This window comes from Mus caroli, chromosome 9 (genome assembly GCF_900094665.2).
Source record: "Mus caroli chromosome 9, CAROLI_EIJ_v1.1, whole genome shotgun sequence".
NCBI lineage: Eukaryota > Metazoa > Chordata > Mammalia > Rodentia > Muridae > Mus > Mus caroli.
Genome location: NC_034578.1, coordinates 115,202,713 through 115,215,400, shown reverse-complemented (window position 1 = coordinate 115,215,400; position 12,688 = coordinate 115,202,713). Strand labels below are relative to the sequence as shown.

Genomic DNA, 12,688 nt, shown 5'->3' with positions numbered 1-12,688 from the left:
TTCTCAACAATAAAAGAACTTCTTGGGGAATCACCATCCCTGATGTCAAGCTGTACTACAGAGCAATAGTGATTAAAAACCTGCATGGTACTGGTACAGTAACAGACAGGTAGATCAATGGGATAGAATTGAAGACCCAGAAATGAATCCACACACCTACGATCACTTGATCTTTGACAAAGAAGCTAAAACCATCCAGTGGAAAAAAAGATAGCCTTTTCAACAAATGGTGCTGGTTCAACTGGTGGTCAGCATGTAGAAGAATGCAAATCAATCCATTCTTATCTCCCTGAACAAAGCTTAAGTCCAAGTGGATCAAGGACCTCCACATAAAACCAGATACACTGAGTCTAATAGAAGAGAAAGTGAGGAAAATCCTTGAGCACAGGGGAAAAAATTCCTGTACAGACACCAATGGCTTATGCTCTAAGATCAACAATAGACAAATGGGACCTCATAAAATTGCAAAGCTTCTGTAAGGCAAAGAGCACCGCCAATAAGACAAAACGGCAACCAACAGATTTGGAAAAGATCTTTACCAATCAATCCTACATCCAATAGGGGACTAATATCCAATATATACAAAGAACTTAAGAAGTTAGACTCAAGAGAATCAAATGACCCTATTAAAAATGGAGAACAGAGCTAAACAGAGAATTCTCAACTGAGCAAACTTGAAGGGCTGAGAGACACCTAAAGAAATGTTCAACATCCTTAGTCATCAGGGAAATGCAAATCAAAACCACAATGAAATTCCACCTCACACCAGTCAGAATGGCTAAGATGAAAAAAACTCAGGTGACAGCAAATGCTGGCAAAGATGTGGAGAAAGAGGAACACTCCTCCATTGCTGGTGGGATTACAAGCTGGTACAACCACTCTGGAAATCAGCCTGGTGGTTCCTCAGAAAACTGGACATAGTACTACCTGAGGACCCAGCTATACCCCAGAAGATGTTCCAACTTGTAATAAGGACACATGCTCCACTATGTTCACAGCAGCCTTATTTATAATAGCCAGAAGCTGGAAAGAACCCAGATGCCCCTCAACAGAGGAATGGATACAGAAAATGTGGTACATTTACATAATGGAATACTACTCAGCTATTAAAAACAACGACTACATGAAATTCGCAGGCAAATGGATGGAACTTGATAATATCATCCTGAGTGAGGTGACTCAGTCACAAAGGAACAAACATGGTATGTACTCATGGTTAAGTGGATAATAGTCTAAAAGTTCAGAATACCCAAGATTCAATTCACAGACCATATGAAGCCTAAGAAGGAGGAGGAAGACCAAAGTGTGGACGCTTCAGTGCCGGGAAGTGCTTGCTGATGGGAGCTTGATATGGCTGTCTCCTGAGAGACTCTGCCAGAGCCTGACAAATACAGAGCAGATGCTCGCAGCCAACCATTAGACTGAGCTCAGGAGTCCCCGATGGAGGAGTTAGAGAAGGGACTGAAGGAACTGAGGTGGTTGGCAGCCCCAAGGAAGGAGCAACATTGTCAACAGGCCAGACCAGGAGCTTCTGGGGACTGAACCACCAACCAAAGAGTACACATGGCTCCGTCTACATATGTGGCAGAGGATGGCCTTGTTGGACATTAGTGGGAGGAGAGGCCCTTGGTTCTTAAGGTGTTCTATTCCCCAGTGTAGGGGAATGCCAGGGCAGGAGGACAGGAGGACGGGAGGATGGGAGTGGGTGGGTGGGAGATCAGGGGAAGGGAGGATAGGCTAGGGGGCTTCCGAAGGGGAGACCTGGAAAGGGGAAAGCATTTGAAATGTAAATAAATATTCAAGGGGGAGGGGAAATATACGGAAGAGGCAAAGAGCTCACATGGGAAAGTGCTTGATATATAAACAGGAGGACCTAAATCCCACCCCAGAATGAAAGGAAACAAAAAGCCTCTCATGGGGGCTGCCACTTCTGTGACAGTGTGGGGGGCATGCAAGGGCAGGGTAGTCTGGAGGCATGCAGTTAGCCTCTGTGACCTCCAGGCCAGGGGGAGACATTGGCTCGAAAAATCAAAACAACAGGAACGAAACCCAAGGTTGACCTCGGGTTTATACACGTACCTTCTGTAACATACCCACACGCACACGCACACACACACACACACACACACACACACGCACGCACACACGCACACACACAGAGGAAACGTGGTTCTTTACCTGCTCTGAGTCTTTTTGTGTCTGTAATTCCTAGAGCCGTAAACATCATGTAGTGATTTGAACAAAGCTGTCTGCACTTATTACAGGCCCTTGGTCCTTCCTCAGACATCTTATATTGTTGGGTTTCCTTACTGGGTAAGGCAGCTTGGGCCTTTGCCTTCAGCTAGCAGCTTAGATATCAGCAGAGGGGCTAGTTAGGTGCACATCAGTGAAGATACGAAGAGAGAGAGAGAGAGAGAGAGAGAGATGCATAGGAGGAACCCTAGGCTTGGAACAAGTAGAGGTCATGGGGTAGATGTAAGTAACTGTCCACACAGAGCGCTTTGTCCTAAGTGCCTAATAATGGTATCTTCACAGCTGGTAAGTGTCACAAGGGTCAGAAACCAGGGCATCACTAATGGGAGTTGGAAGAGAGCCCCGAGAAAGGATCCACTGACAACCGTGGGCCTTGAGAAGGCCACTTAAAATTCAGGAAAGGGGTGGGGGATGCTGGAGAGATGGCTCAGTGGTTAAGAGCACTGACTGCTCTTTCAGAGGTCCTGAGTTCAATTCTCAGCAATCACATGGTGGCTCACAACAATCTGTAATGGGGTCTGATGCCCTCTTCTGGTGTGTCTGAAGACAGATACAGTGTACTCATACATTAAATAAATACATCTAAATAAATAAATAAATAAATAAATATATTTTAAAAGAAAACACAGATAAAATTCAGGAAGGGAGGGGAACTGGAGCAAAAGTCCCGAGAGAGAACTTCTGCTGGCAAAGCTGAAGGTCTATGACGAGATCCATTCATCCCTCAAGCACTTTCCCCCTGAGGGCGGCTCACAGCCACCTACCTGTAGCTCCAGCTTCTAATGCCTCCTGTGAGTGAGCACCTGGGTATACACTGCATGCACACCCAGACGCACCTAGACACACACAGACACTGACATATACACTGACACACACATAGACACATACAGACACACATAGACATGGACACACACAGATACACATATAGACACACACAGACACAGACACACACAGAGACACAGAGACATATACACACAGACACAGACACACAGAGGAGTAAAAAATAAAAACTAATGCTAAATTAAAAATTAATTAGTAGCTGGGCGTGGTGGCACACGCCTTTAATCCCAGCACTCGGGAGGCAGAGGCAGGTGGATTTCTGAGTTTGAGGCCAGCCTGGTCTACAAAGTGAGTTCAAGGACAGCCAGGGCTATAGAGAGAAACCCTGTCTCGAAAAACCAAAAAAAAAAAAAAAATAAGTATTCAAAACATAATAAATTTAATTATGACATTTATGTACATAACATAGAGGGTTCTTTCTTATTTCCATGTGTGTGTGGTATGCCACTTGAATGTGTATGCTGGTTCACATGTGTGTAGGTACCTGTATATGCAGGTACACGCGTATGCCTGGGTGTGTGTGCTGGGAATGTGTAGAGGCCCTGAGGTGATGTCAGACCATGCTTCCGTCTTGGCCTTTGAGGCAGGATCTCTCAGTCAATCCCAGAGTTCTCAGACAGAGCTGGTCTGTCTGGCCAGTTTGCTCCAGAGATTTCCTAGCTTTGTCTCTGAGGCTGGAATCACAGGTGGCTTCCATGCCCACTTGGCATTTATGTGGGTCCTGGGGACATGAACTTTAACTGCCGAGCCGTCTTCCTAAGCTCTTGCCCTCTCAGCCCAGTGGGACCCTTCTGTGTCACCTGTATTCTATCATTACCTCTGCCCTTTTTAAAATCACCGCTTTCTCTCTCTTGTAGTTTCCTTTCTATTTCACGACTGATACCTACACTCATGCCCATAGACACACTCGTTTAAAAAGCGTTAGGAGTAGGAGCAGGTATGAGAGAGAACACATGGTATTCGTCTTTCTAAGTCTGGGTTTTCTCAGTATAATACTTTCTGGATGCACCCTTCCCTATGTGTGCATCCATCACCTTGCCTGTTCTGTGTCTCTTGTCTTTCCTTTTTCCTCAGGCTCCATCTTGCCACTTCCTGTGTAGGAAGGCATTGTTGGGAGAGAGCAGGAAGTCTCATTTGACTAGGTTGAGCTTTGAGGGGAAGGTTGTTCTAGGAGCTCAAAGCACCCCTACCTCTGCTAAGCTTCCCTTATTGCTCACCCCAGGTGCTTAACCTCTTCATTGCCTTGCTGCTCAATTCCTTCAGCAATGAGGAAAAGGATGGGAACCCAGAAGGAGAGACCAGGAAAACCAAAGTGCAGCTAGCCCTGGATCGGTTCAGCCGGGCGTTCTACTTCCTGGCGCACGCTCTTCAGAATTTCTGTTGCAAGAGATGCAGGAGGCAAAACTCGCCAAAGCCAAATGAGGCAACAGAAAGCTTTGCTGGTGAGAGTAGAGACACAGCCACCCTGGATGCAAGGTCCTGGAAGGAGTATGATTCAGAAATGACTCTGTACACCGGGCAGGCGGGGGCTCCACTGGCCCCACTGGCAAAAGAAGAGGACGATATGGAATGCTGTGGTGAATGTGACGCCTCACCTTCCTCACAACCTAGTGAGGAAGCTCAGGTATGGAAGGTCCGCACGTCACACGAGATGCGGTTGGAATGTACAGTCGCCACGGGGCACTTGGCACCCGTTGTGTCCTATGTGTTGCTCAGGGATATGCATTTATAAAACGTACATGTTCTTGGACACATGAGGCCAATCCTAGGAGAGTTAATGAGTGCTGTGTTTGCAGCATGATGGGAGGTGTCAGAAAAGCCCCCTCGGAGTAACCGCAGTTCAGCCTATCGCTGGTTCTGATATTGCCAGGTTGATACCCAGGATCAGCCACCACACGCTGTGTTTAGATGTCCTTGCAGATCACAACAAACCTTCTGTCTTTAAGACGTGCTGCTCTTCCTTTCCTTTATGCTTCTGTCTTAGTTGGGGTTTTCCTGCTGTGAGCAGGCACCATGACCAAGGCAACTCTTCTAAGGACAGCATTTAATTGGGGCTGGCTGACAGGTTCAGAGGTTCAGTCCATTATCATCAAGGCTTGAACATGACAGCATCCAGGCAGGCATGGTGCAGGAAGAGCTGAGAGTTCTGCATCTTCATCCGGAGGCTGCTAGCAGAATACTGACTTCCAAGCAGCTAGGGTGAGGGTCTTAAAGCCCACACCCATAGTGATACACCTACTCTAACAAGGCCACACCTCCTAATAGTGCCACTCCCTGGGCCAAGCATACATAAACTGCCCCAGCTTTTCACTTCCCGTGTGTTTTAGCTTCCTGTTCTGTTGCTGTAATGCAATGCTCAGACAAAAGCAACTAAAGGAGGGGGTTTGTCTCAGCTCACAGCATCACCATGGTGGCACAGAGGAAGCAGAAGGAGCTTGAAGCAGCCGCTCACATCACATCCACAGTCAGGAGGCAGAGAGTGATGCACGCTGCTGCTCAGCTCCCTTCCCCTGCTCACACAGTCCAGGATCCCAACTAGGGGATGGTGGCGCCCACAGTGGGTCATCTTCCCATCTGCATTAACAGTCCCAGATAATCTCCCAGAGGCATGCCAAGGGCCCATATCCCAGGTGATGCTAGATTTTGCCAAGGTGACATCATGCTACGTTGCTAAGAAACCCTCTGTATTCAAAGGATAAAAATTACTTTTCATCTTTCTTACTCTCTGTCTATTCATGTAATTGCAAATTTTACTTTTTAACTAAGTTGTGGCAACACGTACCAGTGTTGTTTATTAAGTGATTTATTAGTTAGCTGTTGAGTTGAATGGACGCATTTTAAAATATTTTAAATTTCCATATTGTGGCTCAATTTGGATCCCCAGCACATATGTTAAAACAAAACAACATGCTGCTAAGTGCCTGTAGTTTGAAATCATTGGGAAGATGGGGACAGGAATCCCTGCCACTTACTGCCCAGCCAGTCTACACAATTGGTGAGTTCTGAATTCAGTGAGAGACTCTGTCTCAAAAGTATGGTGGTAAAATAATTCAGAAAGACCTTAGACCTTAGATCTCTCCATGCAAACACACACACACACACACACACACACACACACACACACTTTGAGTTAATTGGATAGGCTGAGTCTTACACCGGAACCATACTGTTGCGATTAAGGAACTTGACAATGCATTCCTGTTCCTGTTCTATCCAGTATTTTTCCCAGTATATTTCCACATTGGGCTTTTCAGGGACAGAATTCATGCCAAGTGATCTGTCCAGAGCAATGTTAACGTCACTCTGGGCTTCTGTGTGTCAGGCCTGTGACCTCCCTGTGAAGACCAAGCAGCTCCCCAGCCCAGATGACCACGGGGTTGAAATGGAAGTGTTTTCCGAAGAAGATCCGAATTTTACCATACAGAGTGCTCGAAAGGTAATGGGCCCAGGGTATGGTTGGGAGGAGCATGTGACTCCTCCACACAGAGTCTCCAGAATAGGACGGTGGAGCAACAGCAGAATGAACGGAGAAATGATTGCCAGGGTAGATTCTTAAACAAGTGTGTGAATCAGTGCCTCTCAGTTTTGCTACATGAACATCCGGGGCAAGAGAATGGCCTACTGTGGTGAGCTTTCCTGTGAATTTTAGGATGCGTACCTGTAATCCTCGGCCTCCACTAGATATCAGGAGTATTCCACTAGCTGTGATAATTAAAAATGTCCCCAGTTCTGGGGAGATGGACCACTTGGTAGATTGCTGGCAGCGAGTATAAGGCCCGAAGCTTGATCTCCCGAGACCACAGGAAAAAGCCAGGCATGGTTGTGGATGCCTGTAGCCCCAGCATCGGAGAGGCAGAAGTAGGAAGAGACCTGGGGCTCACTAGTCAGTCAGACTAGCCACTTGGTGATCTCCAGGCCAATGAGAGACTCTTGTCTCAAAAAAGCCATGATGTCCAGATCCTGAGGAATAACACCTAAGAATGTGCTCTGGCCTGAAAACACACACACACACACACACACACACACACACACACACACACACACATGAGTTTTATTTATTTATTTTTAAAAAATATGTCTCTAGGCATTGCTGAAATGTCTCCTACAGGATTAAGTCAACCAGAGCCACTGGCCTAACCTATTATTCTATGAGTTGGGACAGCTGAAAATTAGTCTCGGTAGAGTAGTTTTCTTATAACCTACCGCTCTAATTGGCAGCCTATTAGGGTATGATTTGTTGGAGGGAAGGGCTGAGCTAATGTGCACACATGTGCTCCTTAGCCCGGAAATGAGATAATTCTCCCCTGCAGCAATGTTGGCAGAGAACTTAACAAGAAGTCCCCACAGGAGTGGTGTGTACTAACATCCTTACATCCCGAAGCCTCTGCCTGGTTGGCTTGGCCATTTTGGCAACTGACTGTCTCCTCCCTCTCTTCTCACATGCAGAAGTCTGATGCAGCAAGCATGCTCTCAGAATGCAGCACAATAGACCTGAATGATATCTTTAGAAATTTACAGAAAACAGTTTCCCCCCAGAAGCAACCAGATCGATGCTTTCCCAAGGGTAAGTGGTCATAGTTTGCACATAGCCTTTGGATGGGGTCTGCATTCTCCGCAGCTCTGTGGTTTGGGTGGCTGCCTCCTTTCTATCACTACTATCATTAGATAATTAGATTCTAGTAGAGGGGATTTCAAGAAACTCTTGGTTTAGGTATGATCCATCCACACAGCCCAATAAACAGAGTGAGGATCCAAAAAGCTCTTCTGGAGAACTGTTGTGGGAAATATTAAAAAATGGATCCACAGGCTTCCTGCATTACCGCTGACAACTGGCAGACCACATGGCTCCAGCCAGGTGATCTCAATTCGGTGCTCTCTCTGGTGGGGCAGGGCTACTCTCTCTGCCCGCCAACTCTCTGGAGGGGCCAGAGCTCTTGAGTTCCCTTCTCTACCACGCCAGCCCCAAGCAATGACCATCCACACTGCGGTCAGCTGCTACAACCCGATAGAAACAAAACTCTATTTTAAAAATAACTTTATTATTATTTTTTAAAGATTTATTTATTTATTTATTTATTTATTTATTTATTTATTTATAGGAGTACACCATAGCTGTCTTCAGACACACCAGAAGAGGGTGTCAGATCCCATTACAGATGGTTGTGAGCCACCATGTGGTTGCTGGAAATTGAACTCAGGACCTCTGGAAGAGGAGCCAGTGCTCTTAACCACTGAGCCATCTCTCCAGCCCAAAACAAAACTCTTGAATCTTATAATTAACCAATCAGATTTATGTAATAATAAATTCTTAATTTACAAGATGCCAATATAATAATTTTAGAACCAATTGATAATGATAAACTCTTATCCCAAATTTTCTAACCTTATGATATCAGAACTACCCGTGACTGGTTAAAGCCATGCTGGTTCACATCTGCCTCCATCTTGACCTCCTTCCTTCCCCTGAGACTAAAGTCTGTCTCTGCCACTCTTAGCTCTGCCTCCCTTTTCCCTGTCCAATCACAGGCCTCCTGCTGCCCTAATATTTTAGTGATTGGACATGGAAAATCCTGTCACAGAGAACTTGCAGGGCCAATGTGTCAGCCACTGTGTAGCGTCCTTAGGACATCTAGTATCAGAACAGAGGAAGAAGGAAGGGAGGAAGGGAATGAGATATGAAGGACCCTGTGCTCTGTGGTAAAGACATGCATGTTGAGGGCAAAGGCTATTTGATCAAGTTCTCCCATGTGTGGCTTGAGTCCACAAAACCTTGGAAGCCCTCACCTCATTTCTTGAAACCCCATGGACACTTCTTGTATGTTACATACCTCCCCACCCCACAATTATAATTGGCACAGTTAATAACTACAAATCATCGACGGCATGCAATGATAAGCAGCCCCCCCCCCCCACACACACACAGGAGTTGACCCGGCTAGGCGTCTTTGCTGCAGATAGATGGCTTTGTTCCTGCAAATGGTATCAATGAGGGGTCAGCAGATTTAGCTTAAGCTCAACTGAGCAAGTTGGCTCTGCTGCCTGTGACTCACCCTTCAATGAAAACCAGTGGGCTAACCTGAGGATATTGCCTTTAGAGAGATGGTGCAGGGCAAGTGGAACCAGACAAGGCTTAGAGATGATACTTTGTGGCTTCACCTCTTCCTTTTGGCTAGCAGAGCTGAGAGCCCCACCCCCATTTCTGACGGGGTGGGGTGGGGGTGGGGATGCTGCAGTTTACAAGGCAAGGGACATGAAGAGGAGTGAGAAGCGAGGTGGCTAAAGGCAATCCGCGCCTGAAACTAATGCTACAAATGTTTCCTTTCAGGCCTCAGTTGTATCTTCCTATGCTGCAAAACAATCAAAAGAAAGTCCCTCTGGGTCCTGTGGTGGAATCTTCGGAAAACCTGCTACCAAATCGTGAAGCATAGCTGGTTTGAGAGCTTCATAATCTTTGTCATCCTGCTGAGCAGCGGAGCACTGGTAAAGGATGCTCTTGGAGAGGAGACTGGGCAGCTGGGGACACTGCCTCGTGGGGTGGCTGTGGGAAAGGGCAGCAAAGGGAGGGTGTTCACTGCTGGTGCCTCGCTGAGCAGGGTTTCACACAATGTCTAGACGGAGGTTCCCAGCCTGAAGATGCTTTCCTGGTCAAGGGGCTACCTCAGACCAGTTCTTGAAAGTACTTTCTAATGTCTAGCCCTTGAACTTGGCTTGCCCACTTGATCCGTGTTTCTGGAGGATTCCTAGATACCTCCGCTTCATCCACGTCCACGTACTTCCTCCTTCAGATGGTTCCTCCCCTCACTTTCCCTGAAGATTATAGTGTTGCTTTCTAAGATGTTACAGGATGGGCTACTGGGAACAGATCTGGATAAAACCAGTGGTTCTGACATTTCCCATCACTTGTGGCCCCTTAAGGGACATGGAGACACTGTGTCCTATCTGTGATTCTTCCTGGTTAAGGTGCCGTGTAAATTCTGAGGCAGACACGTAAGTCTGAGTCAGGCTCTCCGGTGCCTTTCTGTTCCCTCCTCACTCCTGCCAGTCATGCTGTTCTCTCTCCAGCTTCCCATGTCACTTATATCTGGCAGCCCCTTTCCTTACCTCCCTCTCCTCAGTTTCCTGTCTCCCTCTCCTTCTCTGTGTGCCTTTCCTCGAGGCTCAAACATGAAACTAAACTTGTGCTATAAGTCAGCTATGTAAACAGAACCTTTCTTGATCTGGAGTGACAGATCATTTCGAAATTAGTTTGTAGCAAACGGAGATGCCACTGACGTGCCTTGTTCTTAAGTCCCTTGCCTTCCGTCTAATGCTTTATACCTACGTGACCTCTAAGAGAAAGAACAGGAGGACAGGCGTATGCTCCCCAGGGACTGGCATAAATCACAAGGCCTTACACACAACACAAAAAATTGTTCCCCCACACAAAAATGCAGGTTTCTCTAGAACCATCCCGGGAACTCCCCTGAAGGACTTGGGTTGTAAGTCTTTGGCAATGGCTTCTCCCTGCTTGTGTGTCATGAGCACCACGGTTGCATTTATTTTACTTTTTTAAATGGTGCCAAGCAGCAGGAAGGCTGTCAGAAGGCCACAGACAGATAGGTGGTGTCAGGGAAAGAAGACACAAGCAGAGAGACCTACCAGCAGCAGGTAGACTTCTCTCTCCCACTCTGAGAGACAGGTATAGGCTGGGGAGAGCAGGACAGAACATGCCATGTAGAGAACACCAGGAGAAAGATTGACCCATCTCACTGTACATGATAGAGAAGAGAATAAGAAAAATCCAACCCATCACCATTGCCTACAGGCTAAGGTCCAACACCATCAACACCACTGGAAAGCTTGTTCAAAAAGCCGAGTCTTGAGCCCTCTCCAAACCACTGGACAACTAATACGTTCCCAAGGGGATGTGTGGCTGTTAGACGCTGAGAAGGTTGGGTCTGGACAATTGCATGGCAGCGACAAGAGCCGCCGCTTATTAAAATTTGGCCCTGGCATGACATGGGGGCCTTTGCAACCCAGTTGTATCTCTGACCTGCTTAGCTAGCCTGTGGCTAAGCTTTCAAGAGAGAAAGTGAGCCCGTGATGCTATCCAGATTTACCTGTCTGCTACAGACAGGCAATGCAGATGAGCACGTCTCTGACCTCCAGAAGCGTGGAGTCCAGATGGGAAGACGGGTGCAGCGATTATTTATAAACCACGGTTGTAAGCGATGGGCTCAGAGCAGGAGGGGCTAAAGGGTAATAAGCAGGATTCAGAGCTCAGCCCAGCCTTGTAGGAACAGGACACTTTGCCGCAGAATGTCAGCTCCTCCAAGTTCACAAGGCTGAGTAGGAGCCAAGAGGAGAGAGACGACACAGAGATGTGCCTGTGACTCTTGACCCTGTTTTTGACCAAAACCACGGCGTGAGTGACTCGGGAAGGTGTATCTTAGCTCATAGTTCAAGGTGCAGCCAAACTTCGTGAGGAACGGCTCTCTGCCACGCAGCGGGAACCTGAGGCTGCTGCTCACAATGCCAGGGATCAGAAATCAGAAAAGAGTGCTCAGAGGAAGTGGGGCGGGGCTGTAAACTCGTAAGCTCGGGGTTACAGAGTTATACTTCTTCAAGTTCACCCAACCTCCCAAAGTTTCCAGAACGACCACTCCCCGAACCAGCCAGAGCAGCTGGGAACCAAATACAGGGGCCTGTGGGAGATATTTCACTATCTAACAGCACAAGGACTTTTTCTAGTCAAAACTCACTGTGGTAGGTGGAAGTGGGTTGGTTGGATTCTTCTGAAGGATGTGGCCCTACTTTGGCCCTAAAATGGGACTGGTTTTCCGCCCACCTTCAGTGTCCCCTTAAGTGTCTTGAGCAGGGTTACTTACAAGCCCCTTTCTCACTGTCATTTCTTCCATTCTTACTTTATGAAGGCTGAAATGATAGATCATACCCTAACTCTACAGGTCTTTCAGAATCACAGGCACACACACACACACACACACACACACACACACACACACACAGAGCAGGCGAGGGAAATGTTTGGATGTAGCATAGAAAAGGGTCGGCATCACGTCTCATTTCCATAACCACCCTTAATGGATATTTGACAGTCAAAGAAATTTGTACTAAGAGCTTTGGTTCAGAGCTTCTCAATTTCAGTGTGTCACAACACAGTTATAAAATGATATTATCTGTAGTGTGTGTGTGTGCATGTATAGTGTAAGTGTATGTGTGCTTTATGTGTTTGTGTATGTGTGTGGTGTGTATATGTGGCATGCGTGTGCATGTATGTGTGAATGGTGTGTATGTATGTGGTATGGCTTGCATGTGGTATGTAAATGTGTTTATGTGTATATGTGTGTGGGTGGTGTGGTATGTGAGTGGTGTGTGTGTGTGCATGTATAGTGTAAATGTATGTGTGATGTGTGCATTTGTGTGTATGCATGTGTTTGTGTATATGTGGTCTGTGTGTATGTGTATGGTATGGCTTATATGTGGTATGTGCGTTTGTGTATGTGTGAGTGGTGAATGGGCAAGGGTGTTTGTCATGGGAGATGATGGGCTTGCCAAGTATAGAATTTGGGAAGCAAGGAGAAGGCACTGAGTACAG

The 12,688-nt window shown here is 46.8% G+C and overlaps 1 protein-coding gene across 2 annotated transcripts in view; it reads left to right on the top strand.

Moving 5' to 3' along the window:
- Scn11a (sodium voltage-gated channel alpha subunit 11) overlaps nt 1-12,688 on the top strand; it is a 66,883-nt gene that overhangs the window by 32,562 nt on the left and 21,633 nt on the right. For both annotated transcript variants that reach the window (XM_021173442.1, XM_021173441.1), the window contains exons 15-18: nt 4,316-4,717; nt 6,416-6,529; nt 7,540-7,657; nt 9,419-9,573. In XM_021173442.1, coding sequence (XP_021029101.1) covers nt 4,316-4,717; nt 6,416-6,529; nt 7,540-7,657; nt 9,419-9,573 — 789 coding nt within the window. The remainder of the gene's footprint in view (nt 1-4,315; nt 4,718-6,415; nt 6,530-7,539; nt 7,658-9,418; nt 9,574-12,688) is intronic.